The 16,966-nt window shown below is 34.3% G+C and overlaps 1 protein-coding gene across 2 annotated transcripts in view; it reads left to right on the forward strand.

The window, feature by feature from the left end:
- SLC12A2 (solute carrier family 12 member 2) overlaps positions 1–16,966 on the forward strand; it is a 105,915-nt gene that overhangs the window by 73,842 nt on the left and 15,107 nt on the right. For both annotated transcript variants that reach the window (XM_031011045.3, XM_031011046.3), the window contains exons 16-19: positions 448–559; positions 4,067–4,207; positions 10,185–10,291; positions 14,102–14,181. In XM_031011045.3, the coding sequence (XP_030866905.1) occupies positions 448–559; positions 4,067–4,207; positions 10,185–10,291; positions 14,102–14,181 (440 nt within the window). The remainder of the gene's footprint in view (positions 1–447; positions 560–4,066; positions 4,208–10,184; positions 10,292–14,101; positions 14,182–16,966) is intronic.

Here is a 16,966-nt window from a genome sequence, read left to right on the forward strand (position 1 = left end):
GTGAAAGAATTATTAATAGAATATTTATTACCTTTAGAAAATGAAAAATTGTTACATATTTGAAGACAAAGCAGTGCTCGCAGGAAGTTATGCAAACTCTGTGAAAGAATTATTAACAGAATATTTATTACCTTCAGAAAATGAAAAATTGTTATATATTTTTTTAACTAGCATGATAATTTCTTTCTGTAATACCTACCAGAATCTTGATGTATAATAGTACCTATTATTTTAGAGGGACATTTGGCATGATGTTTGTTCCAAGATTTTGTTTCTGCATTTCTCATGTACCAAGAAGTCCTGGTTAAAAATAGTCTTTTTGAGAATCCTGTGGCCTGTGTCTTAAGGACAGTTGTATACAGAAAGCTTCTGAGGGAAACAACTTAAAATCTTGTTGCCAGAAACACAAATTTATCTAATTTTGTTTGTCTTTTCATCTTAAATTAGGCCACAGTGTCTTGTTATGACAGGTGCTCCAAACTCACGTCCAGCTTTACTTCATCTTGTTCATGATTTCACAAAAAATGTTGGTTTGATGATCTGTGGCCATGTACATATGGTAAGTATCAATTTTGTTTTCTTTTTCAAGTTTTTTTTTAAAGTTTTATTTTAGGTTCAGGAATACATGTGCAGGTTTGTTAGGTAGCTAAATTGTGTGTCACAGGGGTTTGGTGTACAGATTGTTTTGTCACCCAGGTAATAAGCATAGTACCCAATAGGTAGTTTTTTGATCCTCACCCTCCTCCCACCCAGTAGCCTCAAGTAGGCCTCAGTGTCTGTGGTTCCCTTCTTTGTATCCATATGTACTTAATGTTTAGCTCCCACTTAGAAGTGTGAACATGTGGTATTTTGTTTTGTGTTCCTGTGTTAGTTCACTTAGGATAATAGCTTCTAGCTGCAGCCATGTTTCTGGAAAGGAAGTGATCTCATTCTTTTTTATGGCTGCATAATACTCCATGGTATTACAGGTACCACATTTTCTTTATCCAGTCTACCATTGATGGGCATTTAGGTTGATTCCATGTCTTTGATGTTGTGAATAGTGCTTCAATGAACGTACGCATGCATGTGTCTTTATGGTAGAACAATTTATGTTCCTTTGGATATATACCCAACAATGGGATTGCTGAGTCAAATGATAGTTCTGCTTTGAGTTCTTTGAGAAAGCCAAACTGCTTTCCATAGTGGCTGAAGTAATTTACATTCCCACCAGCAGTGTATAAGTGTTTTCTTTTCTCTGCAACCTCACCAGCATCTGTGTTTTTTTTTTTTTTTTGACTTTTTAATGATTGCCATTCTGACAGGTGTGAAATAATTTTTTTATACTAAAACTTTTATGCTGTATATAATTTGTAATTTATAGGGCTTTCTAGATTGGAAATAATTTGACAAGCCAACTTTTTTTTTTTCAGGTAGTTGTTTTTTTCAAAATATTTTTGCCCCTAAATGGTCTTGAAGTAGCATTTTTAAACAGATACTGAATTTTGAGCTCTCATTGTTTTTCTTATTCATTATGAGTAGATTTTAACAAACTGTATTGTCCTTGTAGAGTGGTTTGGCTTTTTGATACCTATGGAGTAGAAATTCACTGTTATTTTTCTCACTAATATGTCTGAAACTGGGCCCCTTCTTTACACCATATACAAAAATTAAGATGGATTAAAGACTTAAACTTAAGACCTAAAACATAAAAACCCTGTAAGAAAACCTAGGCAGTACCATTCAGGACAAAGGCATGGGCACAGACTTCATGACTAAAACACCAAAAACAATGGCAGCAAAAGCCAAAATTGATAAATGGGATCTAACTAAACTAAAGAACTTCTGCACAGCAAGAGAAACTATCATCAGAGTGAACAGGCAACCTACAGAATGGGAGAAAATTTTTGCAATGTATCCATCTGACAAAGGGCAAATATCCAGAATCTACAAGGAACTTAAACAAATTTACAAGAAAAAAACCACCCTGTCAAAAAGTGGGCAAAGGATATGAACAGACACTTTTCAAAAGAAGACATTTATGTGGTCAACAAACATATGAAAAAAAGCTCATCATCACTGGTCATTAGAGAAATGCAAATCAAAACGACAATGAGATGCCATCTCACGCCAGTTAGAATGGCAATCATTAAAAAGTCAGGAACAACAGATGCTGGCAAGGATGTGGAGAAATAGGATCACTTTTACACTGTTGGTGGGAGTTTAAACTAGTTCAACCATTGTGGAAGACAGCGTGGCGATTCCTCAAGGATCTAGAACTAGAAATACCATTTGAGCCAGCAATCCCATTACTGGGTATATACCCAAAGGATTGTAAATCATTCTACTATAAAGACACATACACATGTATGTTTATTGTGGCACTGTTGACAATAGCAAAGACTTGGAACCAACCCAAATGCCCATCAATGATAGACTGGATAAAGAAAATGTGGCGCATATACACAATGGAATACTATGCAGCCATAAAAAAGAATGAGTTCATGTCCTTTGCAGGGACATGGATGAAGCTGGAAACCATCATTCTCAGCAAACTAACACAAGAACAGAAAACCAAATACTGTATGTTCTCACTCATAAGTGGGAGTTGAACAATGAGAACACACGGACACAGGGAGGGGAACATCACAAAGCAGGGCCTGTTGGGAGGTGGGGGGGCTCGGGGAGGGATAGCATTAGGTGAAATACCTAATGTAGGTGACAGGTTGATGGGTGCAGCAAACCACCATGGCACCTATATACCTATGTAACAAACCTGCATATTCTGCACATGTATCTCAGAACTTAAAGTTATATATATATGTTTTATAAAGTCCCAAGAACAGTTGGGAACATTTACTTACCAGAAAAAAATGGGGGTTGGAAGAAATAGGCAAATTGTGATAAATATCTCCGGGGGAAGTAATATCTCTGGTATGTAAGAAGAACAAAGTGAATGCTGAATTTCTAAGTTCAAACACTTAGTTGCCAATTCTTTTTTGTTTTAGCCAGAAGAAAACTATTAAAAATAATGAACCTTTTTTAATCCGAAAGTAGTTTTTAGTTTTTTGGCATTGTGGTTATTAAGAACAGACTGGATGATGGCTTACCTGTGTTGCATAAGAAATAGGGGTATTTGTTGGATCAGCTTCTCTCTCAATTTCTGTTCTTCATCTTGTCTTGATTCTAGAAGTGTGTGTTGTATACCTCATGTCTCATCCCCAGCTAATTGTTCTGCTTATACAGTGGCAAAGTCAAGGGGTGTGTGTTTGTGTGTGTGTGTGTGTATGTGTGTGAGAGTGCGTGTATGTAGGGTGGTAGAAGGATACTTGGAGACACTGACCCCACTTGGGACTTGTGGAGTTTTCTAGTTTGTCTCTGAGCTGATCAGCTAAATCAAGCCTTGAGCATAAGACATTTACAAATGAGACAATTTCCCTACTCAAAAGGTAAATTATATTTTTACTTATTTACATTTAGGGTGTGTACTCTTAAGCTTATTTTTAGATTTTTGTTTTATATATTTGTGTATAACACATTTTGTGTATTGCTTGCAAGGATCAAAATAAGAGTTATGAGTTAACAAAGTTCATTTAGTTTCTCCTGTTATTTCATCCTTTAACAGAATTTTGAAGAAAAATGCATTAATATTTTATAGCTCACTTTGATTTTCAGTGATATTCTCAAGTTAGAATTAATAACACAGACATTTGGGAGTAACAAAAACAAAACTAGGGAAACTTTCTGTAGAAAAATAGAAGGTGGTTATTTTACTCTGTATAATCTCTTCATTTTTGATAGCTTCTAACCTCTTTACTTAGAATGGAAACTTTTAATTTATTTGTAAGTCTATGTTTCTTCTCTTATTCTTTCTACTGGCATCCCTGTGCCTTAGCTATTCCATCAACTCTACCTTTTTGTAATCTTATGTATTAAAAAGACTACATGAAAATAAAATGCTATTATTATACTTCTGACCCTACATTTAGTCACCTGTTTCAAGCCAGTATAACAGGATGAATGGTTTGTATAAATGTGAAGTCACTTACCTTTTAATTAAATATATTATTAATGTTTTTATTCAAAGGGTCCTCGAAGACAAGCCATGAAAGAGATGTCCATCGATCAAGCCAAATATCAGCGATGGCTTATTAAGAACAAAATGAAGGCATTTTATGCTCCAGTACATGCAGATGACTTGAGGGAAGGTGCACAGTATTTGATGCAGGTAACTTTGTTAATGCTTTTCAAATGCCTACATTTTAGATTTGTATAAGCTTTTTAAAACTTTTTAATTCTAGATTTCATTCTTCATACTAATAAAAATGGCAAATCTTTTTTTATGTCTTTATTAAAGTAAACTACTTTGGCTCACCTGGCTAGTTCAGTCAGTAAAGCATGAGACACTGAAAGTAAACTACTTGGATTTGTATAATTCAGAATTAAAGGGACAGTAGAAATGTTGTGTTGTTCTGTGTTAATTGTGTAATTGTGGAGCTACTTTGTTAAAGTAGAGGTGGGAGGCTCAGAGTATTGTCTTCTGATCCGTTTCTGTTGTGTGTTTCTTAGAACTTGATAAGCACAGGGTTAAGAATAGCCAAGGCAATCTAGGAAGAAGGGACAAGGTAGGCTTGCTTTATAGGAAAGAAAGCCCTGTCAAAAAACTGTAGTAATTAAGACATTGTGGTGTTGAATATAGCGATAGACAATTAGACGAATGGCACAAAACAGAGGAAATAGAGCTACCCGTATCAGACTTAACATATATGACAAAGGTGCTATTGAAAGCATGGGCCAGAATAAATCATTATTAACATGAAAAAAAATACTAGATCCTTATAAAAACCACACAAAACACATCTCCAGATGGATTAAACACCTACATTTAAAAGGCAAATTTGTTTTGTTTTTAGAAAAAATTCTAAAACAATTTTATGACCTCTAGCTAGGGAAGAATGAGGCACCAAAGCTGAGTTCAGTAGTTTTGTAGTTTAAAATTTTGAGATTCTAAAGAAAACATGAAAATAAATAAAGGAAGCATAGACCAAGGGAAGATGGTGATCCTAACATGTAATCAACAAAAGATATGGTCCAGAATACAGACAGAAATACTATGTCAGTAACAGAAAAAAAGCGAAAGATATGAACAGAGAGGAAAACTAAATGACAGAAATAAAAATTAAAAGCACAATATACTCTTATTCCATATCCATTAGACTGACCCAAAATTAAGTCAGCCAATACAGAGTGTTAGAAATGGCATAGAGCAAGCTGGTCCAACCCGTGGACTACATATGGCCCAGGATGGCTTTGAATGTGGCCTAACACAAATTTGTAAATTTTCTTAAAACATTATGAGCTATTTTTGTGAGTTTTTTTTTTTAAGCTGATCAGCTATCATTAGTGTTAGTGTATTCTGTGTGTGGCCCAAGACAATTCTTCTTCCAGTGTGGCCCAGAGAAGCCAAAAGATTGGACACCCCTGACATAGAGCAATTGGAAATCTTTGAACTGCTGTGGTAATGTAGATTGGACAACAACGCTGCCCAAAATAGGAAAGCAACCTGGCAAAATGTCCTGCAAATTTGGTTTGAATATTCTAGGACACTCTCTTAGGTGTGCATCTCACAGGAACTTTTGCACATGTGAAGAAGGCTATATGAAACTTCAGGCCGGGCGCAGTAGCTCACTCCTGTAATCTTAGCACTTTGGGAGACTGTGACAGGTGGATCACCTGAGGTCAGGAGTTCAAGACCAGCCTGGCCAACATGGTGAAACCCTGTCTCTACTAAAAATACAAAAGTTAGTCAGTCGTGGTGGCACGCACCTGTAATCTCAGCTACCTGGGAGGCTGAGGCAGGAGAATCACTTGAACTCCTGAGGCAGAGGTTGCAGTGAGCCAAGATCATGCCAGTCAGTGCACTCCAGTTTGGGCGATAGAGTGAGACCACATCTCAAAAAAAAAAAAGAAACTTCATGGCAACGTCATTTGTAATAGTGAAAAAGAATCGGAAGTAACAACCATCAATCACAGAAATGAAAACGTAGTACAAATGTGTGGTAGAATTCTATACAGTGGTGAAGAGGAGCTATATATATCAACATGGATACACCTCAGAAACAATGCTTAGGAAAAATAGCAAGTTTTAAAAAGTATATGAACAATATGAAGATTTAAATATTTTAAAAATGTAGTAAATTTTATATGTATGCATTTCTAAATAATAGAATACATAGTAAAAATGCAAAGAGAACATGAAGATACAGTGGAGGCTTTACTGTGTTTCTCATGTTTCTTAACGGCGCGGTAGATACATGAATATTTATTATTTATACTTTATTCCTTTTTGTATGTGAAATATTGAAATATTTTAGGTAGAATGCTACACTGGGTCATATGGTTATTTCTAGTAGGTAAATCTTGCTTCCTTTATATAATTTATAGGAACATTCTGATAGCCAATTTATACAAACAAATTTTAGGAAGGAAATGAATGAAAATTTTTCCTTAGAGCAGTGGTCATTAAACTTCAGCATGCGTCAGAATCATCTAGTAGACTTGTTAAAACACAGATTGTTAGGCCCCACCCCAGAATGAATCAGATCTGGGGTGAGGGCCCAGCGTTTGCACTTCCAACAGAGTTTGAGGTGATGCTGCTGATTCAGTTCAGGGACTATACTTTAAGAATCACTGCTCTAGAAAGTCTCTGTGGTGTAAATGATTCTTCTCTAAATTTGGCAGGAGCTAGAATTCATCCTCCAGATTACTTTCATCCACCTAATATATTCACTGCAGTGGACCATGACAACTCTATCAGTGTGGGGCAAAGTTTTAGGATAAATAGAAGAGTATTGTTTTGAGAAAAATACTTAGGAGACTGACTTTCTAGCAGAGCTGTCTGAGGAACTATATGAAATATTATTACAAATAGGTGCCGGTGGCCTCTGTACAACTAGTAACTGAAATTTTTAGTGTGAATTGCTGCTGAGAGTATTTCTCTTTCCTTTCTACCTTTGGGAAACCTGTTACACAAAGTGTCAAATGTCTTTTAGTTGTTTATTACCTTTGGCAAAAGAATTTTGTACATTAATTTGTTTGTACAGTGACTTTTTGTATAGTTGTAGAGATGCTGTTTTTAGATGTTATTTGTTTTACTGGACTTACCCTCAATTTTTCCCTGTCCCCTCATCTTTCTAGTTACTAATTATAATCTTAAGCATCTATTTATCATTAAACTAGCAATTAAGTATCTAGCTTCCACAACAAAACTGTTTTGTTTTTTTTTTTTTTGGAGACAGAATCTCACTCTGTCTCCCAGGTTGGAGTGCAGTAGCTGTAGCTGACTGCAGCCTTGACCTCCTGGGCTCAAGTGATCCTCCCACCTCAGCCTCCTGAGTAGCTGGGACCATAGGTGTGCACTACCATGGCTGGCTAGTTTTTGTATTTTTTGTAGAGATGAGGTTTCACCATGTTGCTCAGGCTGGTCTTGAACTCTGAGCTTGAACAATCCTCCTACCTCAGCCTCTCAAAGTGCTGGGATTATCGGCATGAGCATCCATGCCCAGCCTAAGACTTCACTATTTTAAAAAAGAGACAATCTTATCAATAAATAGCTTGCTTAAAGACCTCTTTGAGCAAAGGACATTAGCATTGCTAATTTTCTTGTTTTGTATATTTGTATTTCCTTTTCCCTTTAAATTTTTTGTAAGGCAATAGCCACCTGATTGTCAACTCAATTTTAAACCTTCATATTTAAATAGCAAAACTAAATACGTTTTTTTGGTCAGCAAATTTTGGCTTAAGATGCACAGAAAACATTGTTAAAGATTTGAAGAAATAACACAGTGGGAATGTTTGAAATTCATGCAGTAAGCTTCAGATGACTGCATTTTGCTAAATAGATTTCAATTATGTAATCCATGAAGAACTCATTTCCAATCACTTAGTAAAGAAGTATGTTCCAGAGAAGACATATTTTCAGTAGCTAATTACTCCACTGATAAACATATTGTTATTTGGACACTGAAAACATAACCTTTGACTGAATAGCTACTTTGATTGGAATTTGCAAAGGATTTAGGGATGAGAGTGACACATGTGAAGTTTCAGTCATTCAAGGGAAAGTTATTGCAGTAACAAAATTGAAAATGTAAGTATACAGAGTACAGCAAGTTGTTATTGTTAACTTTATAAAAATAAAACCTTTTAATTATTATAGGATTGTAACAAATTTCTATGAGTGACCCTGACAGTATTTTGCACCATTAAGAAGGTACTGGTTATCTTATGGCTTAGTTCTTTAAAAAGCTATCAACCTAAAGATATTCTTGGTTTTCTTTTACTCCCCCTCCCCCCCCCCCCCAGTTAAAAATATGCTGTGTGGTTAAGATAGTTTTAAAAAACAAAAATGAATATTTTTATCTGCCTCTCCAAGTCAAAGGTGCTTTTAGTATTGAATGGGGGGAAAATTTACTTCTTGAAAGAAGTCTGTATATGGATGGAACACTTTGAAAACAGATGTAAACTTTACAGAGTTAGGGATATTTCTTCTGTCCTAATTATCCCGAGTGGCAGGTCAACACTTGATAAATATTTGAATTAATTTTTTTTTCAAAAAATGACATAAGTATGTCACAAATAATCCTATGTGTGACCTCACACTATATATAAAAGTTAAATTAGTGACATAAATATGAGAGCAAAACCCGTAAAACCCTTAGAAGAAAACAGCAGTAAGACTTCATGGCATTGGATTTGTTAGTGGATTCTTAGATACGACACCAAAAGCATGAGCAATAAAAGGGATGGATAAAAAATATTCGTTGCTGTTTTATTCACAATAGCCAAAAGATAAAAACAAAAGCATCTCCCAACAGATGAATGGATAAACAAATGTGGGTGTGTGTGTGTGTGTTTGTGTGTGTGTGTGTGTGTGTGTGTGTGTGTGAAATGGAATATTATTCAGCCATAAAAAGAAATGAAGTTCTACAACATGGATTAACCTTGAAGACATTATGTCAAGAACGTATACTGTTGTTTCACTCATGCAATATCTAGAATAGGCAGATTCATAGAGATGGAAGTACATATTACCAAGGGTTGGAGGGAGAAGGGGATGGGTGATTATTAAGGGTTATAGAATTTCTGTTTGGGGTGATGAAAAATGTTTAGAAATAGATAGTAGTGTTGCTTATATAACATTGTGAATATAATTAATACTATTGAATTGTACACTTAAAAATGGTTAAAATGACAATTTTTTTAATCTTTTGCTACAATAAAATACTAAAACTTGTGTGTGCACACAATCTTGGAAATAGAATTTTCTAATGTGTTTAAAAATCTTAGATTGAGTGGATTTTGGGGGATACTTTGGCCCTCTGTGTCTGCAGGTTTCACATCTAAAGATTCAACCAACCATGGCTTGAAATTATTTGAAAAAATAATAATACAACAATAAAAATAATACAAATTTTAAAAATACAATATAACTGTTTATGTTGTATTAGCTATTATGAGTAATCTTGAGATGATTTAAAGAATAAGGGGGGTTATGTGTTGGTTATATGCAAATACTATGCCATTTTATATAAGGGACTTGAGCATTTGCAGATTTTGGTATCCTGGAAGGGCTGAAGGGAGACCCTGAAACCAGTTCCCTATTGTTAAACATACTGAGCTGCAAATCCTGATGAGGTTGCAAGAAAAATTGATGTAATAACTGAGGAAGGAAATTAGCCAGATGTCAGCAAAAACTTTTGCATGATTGGTAGAACAAATTCAGATTTTAGTATTGATGTGATTCAGAACTGCATTCATTTGGACTTTTGTTTATAGTTTTTAATGGCTGTTATCACAATATATAAATGAGAATGCCACTGTATTATAATTTTTAAAAAGATTATATTCTCTTTCTCTTAGTAAAAATATGAAAATTTTGGTAGATCATAAAAGTACAAAAATATGTACATTTAGAATTTTTCAAGTGTTTTATTTTTAAATTATATTTTTGTGTATGTTTAATTGTAAGTAATATCAATGTAATAGTGTATGTAATTTATAAGTAAATATGAAGATGGAATGCTGAAGAATTTTTGTTAAGAGTGTCTATAGAAGCTGTCAATTTGGAGGACAGTTTTATCACTTCAGAAAACATTTTGTTGAAAATAATATATCTGTAAAGTTATATTGACCCTATATTTTAGGCTGCTGGTCTTGGTCGTATGAAGCCAAACACACTTGTCCTTGGATTTAAGAAAGATTGGTTGCAAGCAGATATGAGGGATGTGGATATGTATATAAACTTATTTCAGTAAGTATCTTTTTAATTCAATAATTTAGTTCATTTAGAAAATGTTAATTTTGAAAGCTTGTCCTAATTTTTGGAGACTGTTTCTCATATAGTCTCTTCTAATGGAAATATAAGAACGAAAAGAATCACACAAAGCATCTGGGTTTTAAATTGATAATCTATTAACGATTTTTTATTGATCTTTATATGTCTCTTTACATACATGCATATATATATATATACACACACACACACGTATATGTATATATATGTATACACTCTGGCTTCTCATTTAAGTTTGTAAACTTTTTCCTATCCCTCCAGCTGTTGCTGAGCAGAGTTCCCGAATGTCAGACCCATCACCTCCTAAACTATGTCATTATAATGTGCTGAGGAAGGGTGTTTTATCGCTGTTTAGGCTTGTTCCCCTTCCAAACAAATTTTGCAGTTAATCATTTGGTTCATTCATTAAGTTATTTACATTTCTTTTATTTAAATGTACTTATATGTTTTGTTTTTCTACCACTATGAAGAGTTAAGTTTGAGTTCACTGTAACTTCCGTTTTTTGCGTTGTCTAGTGCAGCAGTCCCCAACCTTTTTGGCACCAGGGACCAGTTTCATGGAAGACAATTTTTCCACAGACATGGGTAGTGGTGGGGTCTGTGGTTTCAGGATGATTCAAGCGCATTACATTTATTGTGGACTTTATTTATATTATTATTACATATTCACCGTAACGTAGACTCAGTGGGAGTCCTGAGCTTGTTTTTCTCCAACTAGGCAGTCCCGTCTGGGGGTGATGGGAGACAATTGACGATCATCAGGCATTAAATTCTCATAAGGAGCGCACAACCTAGATTCCTCACATGCGCAGTTCATAATAAAGTTTGCACTCCTTTGAGCAATTGGTGCCGCTGCTGATCTGACGAGGTGTACTTCAGGTGGTAATGCTCACCTGCCCGTGGCTCACCTTCTGCTGTGCAGCCCACCCAGTTCCTAACAAGCCTGGCTCATTACTGGTCCATGACCCAGGTATTGGGGACCCTTGGTCTAGTGCGTTCTTTTTTATTCTTTGCTACTTTGTCTTTCTGGTTGTATTCTGTTTGTGGATTTTGTGGATGTTTAATGTAATCTACCACATACTTTTTGTTTAATAACAATAAAACTTTTTTTTGTTTTTGCCAGATTTTCTTCTTAATCTTGAAAAGTACTTCTTTTCCTACTATTCTAAGATTTGCCTAACCTATTTATCTTGTTTATACTGAAGATAAGCATTCCCTCTCCACTATGCCATACTTGATTTGAGGAGTAGTTTTTTTCTCATCCTAAGCACTGATGAAATAGAACTGTCTGCTTCCTCTTATAATTGTCCTTTAAAAAAAAATTTTATTTACAAAGTAGCTTTAAGATTAAAGTTTAAGTCCTATTTTCTCCATGAATTTTGATCTGATCACCCTTTTTTCTCACTGGAGTTACTTCCTTACTGGAACTCCTGTTGTATCTTTGGCTATAACCACATATATTTGCCTGTCTCACATATGATGGTTTTATTAGTGACATTTGAAAAGTCTTTGAGGAAGCAGCTGGATCTCATACTCTACTTTTTAAAGGATCTCTTTATATGGATTAGTAATATATATGATAAACAAGATTTACCAACTAATCGTTAAATGCTTTTAGTAAAATTAAAACTGCTGATGTGTTGTATGTTGTCACTACTGTTGAGTTTTGGTTTTATTAACGTTTTTGTAAGCAAAACCTCATTGTGGCTTTCTAATTTTGTATTCTGTGTATATAGGGATTAGGGACAGAAAGATTAATGTGGTCCATGAGCCATGAAACCCATGAGCCATGGGCTATGCTTTTTCCCTCTCAAGACCTAAGAGCAGTGAGATGACGTAATTATCCTAAAAAATAGAAAAAGTGACATTTTTTACAAATTCTTTCATATACCTGTCACATTATTAGTTGTAGTTGCTCATAATGGAACACTGGAAGGGGTCTTTCTGACTCTGACTTTCTAGGGATTAAAGTGAGTGAGTGTTCTGAAAGTTGAGTATTACTCTAAACATTATTCCTGTACATTAGGCAGCAGTTAAAGAATAGGTAAAATACTGCTTTCTGGTTTTAGAACCATGTAAATTAATAGCAGTTTCACAGCAGTGACACTGCTCATTCTTTATCTTGTTGCACTTCCACTGATGTTTTAGCTGTGATTTTTAAATACCTTGTGCAATTTAAGTATGCTTTATATATTTTTATTAATAGTATATAAGATCTGAAGCTGCAAATCAATTTTTATAGCTTATAACAAAAACATTTATTTGTTTTAATCCACAGTAAACTTGGGGAGCTATATTCCCTGGCTTTAAAGAAATTGATTTTGATTTAGTCGATTTATTAACCAATTTTTAAAATGCTTATAGTTATTTTTTCTCTAGTATTAATTAGATCTTTCAAGATACAGCTGAGAAAGATTAACGTGCCTATTAAATTTATTTCTCCAGTGACTTTGTTAACTTTAGCTCATCATAGGAATGTGGCCAAATTGTCTCTCCATGATTTAAAAATAACAAAAGACCTTTTATAACCATATATTATATCCTGAACACATTCTTCCATTTGTCAGTAAGAGTAATAATTTGACTGTTTTATTGGATTTTAGCCTTTTTGATTTCATATAGCTGTATCTTAATATATCATTGTTTTTAATATGTCTACATTGAATACTTATTACTTGTGCAATGAAAAATAATAATTAAAGATGAAAGTTAAGCCTGTTACCACTTTCAGAGAACAACATGATGTTTTGGAATTTAAAATTTTTTCAGTAGATTTGAGAAAAACTTGGGTTAAAATGAAGATTTATGCTCAGAACTGAGATTCCAGGGTTTAAGTCTGGTTTTAAAGCTGTCTTCAAGATTTTAATGTATTTTCTGTGTGTATAGGATGCTCTCATTTCTGTTTTTAAAAATGAAAGGGATCACGCCTGTAATCCCAGCACTTTGGGAAGACAAGGCAGGTGGGTCACGAGGTCAGGAGTTCAAGACCAGCCTGGCCAATGTGGTGAAACCCTGTCTCTACTAAAAATACAAAAATTAGCCAGGCATGCTGGTGTGTGTCTGTACTCCCAGCTACTCGGGAGGCTGAGGCAGGAGGATTGCTTGAAACTGGGAGGCAGAGGTTATAGTGAGCCAAGATTGCGCCACTGCACTCCAGCCTGGGCAACAGAGCGAGACTCTGTCTCAAAAAAAAAAAAAAAAGAAAAAGAAAAAAAAAAGGGAGAGGTAAATATATATTTGCAGATGTATATAAAATCTTTGAACCACTGTTCAAACCAGTTTTGTAAAAATTTTAAAATTATGTTAAAATTCCCTCAGTCTTTTCAAAAAGAATTTCTTCATATCCTGCAACCCGCTATCATTCGCAGTAGCATCTAGGTTTTTGTGTGTGTGTCTTCATGTATTTCTCTTGGTTTTAATGGTATAAGCCCAAATATAAATATAGTGGGATTCTGAAAGTAGTTTTTCTATAATTTAACTTAGTAGGATAAAAATACTGCTGCTGCTTTAAACCGCTGCTGTAGGTATAATGTCAGTACAACAAAGATCTAAAAAGTAGTTTTCAAGGGTATTACAGAAGAGAATGTTGTGGAATTTGAAACTAACATACATATCTCAACAAGTGATTTTCAAAGCATGTTTTAAAAATCAGACGTTTAAAGCCGAAAGTAATTTTAGAGATCATCTATTATTTATTTTAAAGAGGATAACACAAATTTTTGTGATTTTTTTGTTTTGTTTTTTCATTTTTTGTTTTTTTGTTCTTAGTGATGCTTTTGACATACAATATGGAGTAGTGGTTATTCGCCTAAAAGAAGGTCTGGATATATCTCATCTTCAAGGACAAGGTAAATTTTGTTGGCAATAAGTTTTTTATTTACAAAAATATAAACTACTTTGTTAAAAAATTATATTCTCACAAACTGGGCTCTTCGTTACTTTTAATAATTATGTATCGTGGGCTTATTGTATGGCATTTTAAGATCACATCTGTTTGGCTCCACTAAAGTTTGTGTTTTCTCTTTGTACCAACCTGGATGATGGTTAGTGATTATTTGGATTGAATAAAATTCAATCCAAAGCATAAGCTTAAGAGAAACAGACATTAGTTAGGTTTGTCTGTTGGCCAGGTTTTTTAAAGACATAAATAAAATAGCCTGAGGAAAACTTTTTAAGTGACCACTAAACCATTAGACATTTTCATATTTATGAAAGTATGCTTTGTACAGAGTCATATTGATAGAAGCCTAAAGTTTGTCATAACGTTTTCTATCTTCAGCAGACCTAATAAATTTTTTAAAAACATTTTTTAATTTAAAAATATTTATAGATTCACAAGAAGTTGCAAAAAATAGTAGAGAGGTCCTCTGTACCCTTCATCCAGTTTCCCCCAATGATAACATCTTGCCTTATCCTAAGGTACTATATCCAAGCCAGGAAATTGACATTAGAACAATCCACAGACCTTTTTCAGATTTCAGCAGTTTTACAAAGACTTGTATGTGGTTGTGTAGTTGTGTGCCACTTATGTGTTCATTTGTGTAACCACCATTGCAATAAAGATACAGAACTGTTCTGTCACTACAGAGGTCTCCCTATGTGTTCCCCCTTTCTACCTCCCACTATGTACTTTGTCTCCCATCATTACTGTATAATTTTGACATGTCAAGAATGGTATGTAAATAATAATATAGTGTGTAACTTTTAAAGCATTTTTGAAAGTGAAGATTAAAGCCTAAGTAAGGTATAATTACTACTTTTGCCAACTTTATAAAAACTATGGCTGGGCACCGTGGCCCATGCCTGTAATCCCAGCATGCTGGGAGGCTGAGGTGGGTGGATGACCAGAGGTCAGGAGTTTGAGACCAGTCTGACCAGCATGGTGAAGCCCCGTCTCTACTAAAAATAGAAAAATTAGTGGGACATGCTTGTAATCCCAGATGTTTGGGAAGCTGAGGCAGGAGAATTGCTTGAACCCAGGAGGCAGAGGCTGCAGTAAGCCGAGATTGCTCCTTTGCACTCCAGCCTGGGTGACAAGAGCAAGACTCAAAAAATACAAAAAAAACAAAAAACAAACAAAAAAAACTGTGAAGATTTTTATATCCTTTGAAGATTTTCTGGTACTTTAAGAAATTATAAGGTTAAGAAAATTTACATATATAACATATTACCCCTATCAATTAATTAACCAAATCATCAGAATGAGCTAAGCCTAAATACGTAAGAGGTATCTGCTTCTGTATTTAAACTGTTTTAATCTTCCCTCTCTTTACCCCTTTAAGGGCAGTCTGCAGTTTTGAAAAAAGCAGTTTGAGGTCTTTATCCATGTAACCAAATATGCATTTTCAGCAGTCTGGAGTAGGTTTGGCAAAATACTATTTCAATTATTTCTTGCTCTACCAGAATTGAGGTTTAGAGTGCCTAACTTATACCTGTTAACTCAACATAAATAGTAGTGTTCCCTTTCACGTATCAGTTTGACGAATAAATTATATAGTTCTATCATTTACTGAAGTTTGAATGTGATTGAAACTTTTAAAAAGTATTTTCATGTATTTATAATCATTGTGAAATGTTTTTGAATGCCTTATTATTCATCATTAAGTTTTAAAACAGGAATTTGGGCATAGGAATTAAGATCATAGGCATTGGAGTCAGGCAAATCTGCTTTAAAAATATCAGCCTTTTCTGTTAGATGTTGTGTAGCCTAGGCAAATTTGATGACTTCCAAGCCTCAGTTTCCTTATCTGTTAAAATGTATTTACCTTACAGGTTGGTTGTTAAGATTAAAAAGAAGATTAAGGCCTGCGAGCTCTTAGCATAGTGCTGGCATGTAGCTTCTTTTGTTTCCCTTCATTTACGCAAATAAGTGATGAGGATTATGGACATACTATCAATTTTATATTATATTTGTCTTTGTGATACATGTTTGTATGGTGGAAACTAAATCTTTACTAACTCTGACAAAAAGAGAAAATGAAGAAAAACTACTTTAAAATGGAGAAATGGTACTTTCACCATGAACTTAGGAAGACTCTATTTGGTGGTCTTGGTTTTATAGAGTGGGTAGAGTTTTTCAGTGTTGTCTGTCATCTTACGTATCTATGGACAGTTGTTACATTTTACATTTTTTATGTAATTGATTTAGAGAGAATTGATTCACATACTATGTATTACTGTCTACCAGATTCTACTGTCCTATGACTTGTACTCATTACTGATTCTCCAGCTCGTAATTCAAATACAGTTTGTGTATGGATATCCAAAATGCTTGGAACCTGAAGGGTTTCAGAATTTGGACGGGGAGAGGTTGATTTTGGAATATTTGCATTACATAGTACTTACTAGTTGAGCATCTCTGATCCAGAAATCCCAAATCTGAAATGCTCCATTGAGCATCATGTTAGGCATGTAAAAAGTTTCAGACTTTCAGATCAGGATATTCAACCTGTAACCTAGTTGTGGTTTATGTATTTAAATGAATAGTCATTTCAAACAGATTATCATAGTTGTTTAAATAAGAAGCCATTTATAATAAACTTATTTTTTCATAATAGTTTAATTACTAAACCATAATGCCTTATTTAACAGTTAAAATATGACTTAGATACTATTTTAAATAATTTTCTGTCT

Source organism: Gorilla gorilla, chromosome 4 (genome assembly GCF_029281585.2).
Source record: "Gorilla gorilla gorilla isolate KB3781 chromosome 4, NHGRI_mGorGor1-v2.1_pri, whole genome shotgun sequence".
Classification (NCBI taxonomy): domain Eukaryota; kingdom Metazoa; phylum Chordata; class Mammalia; order Primates; family Hominidae; genus Gorilla; species Gorilla gorilla.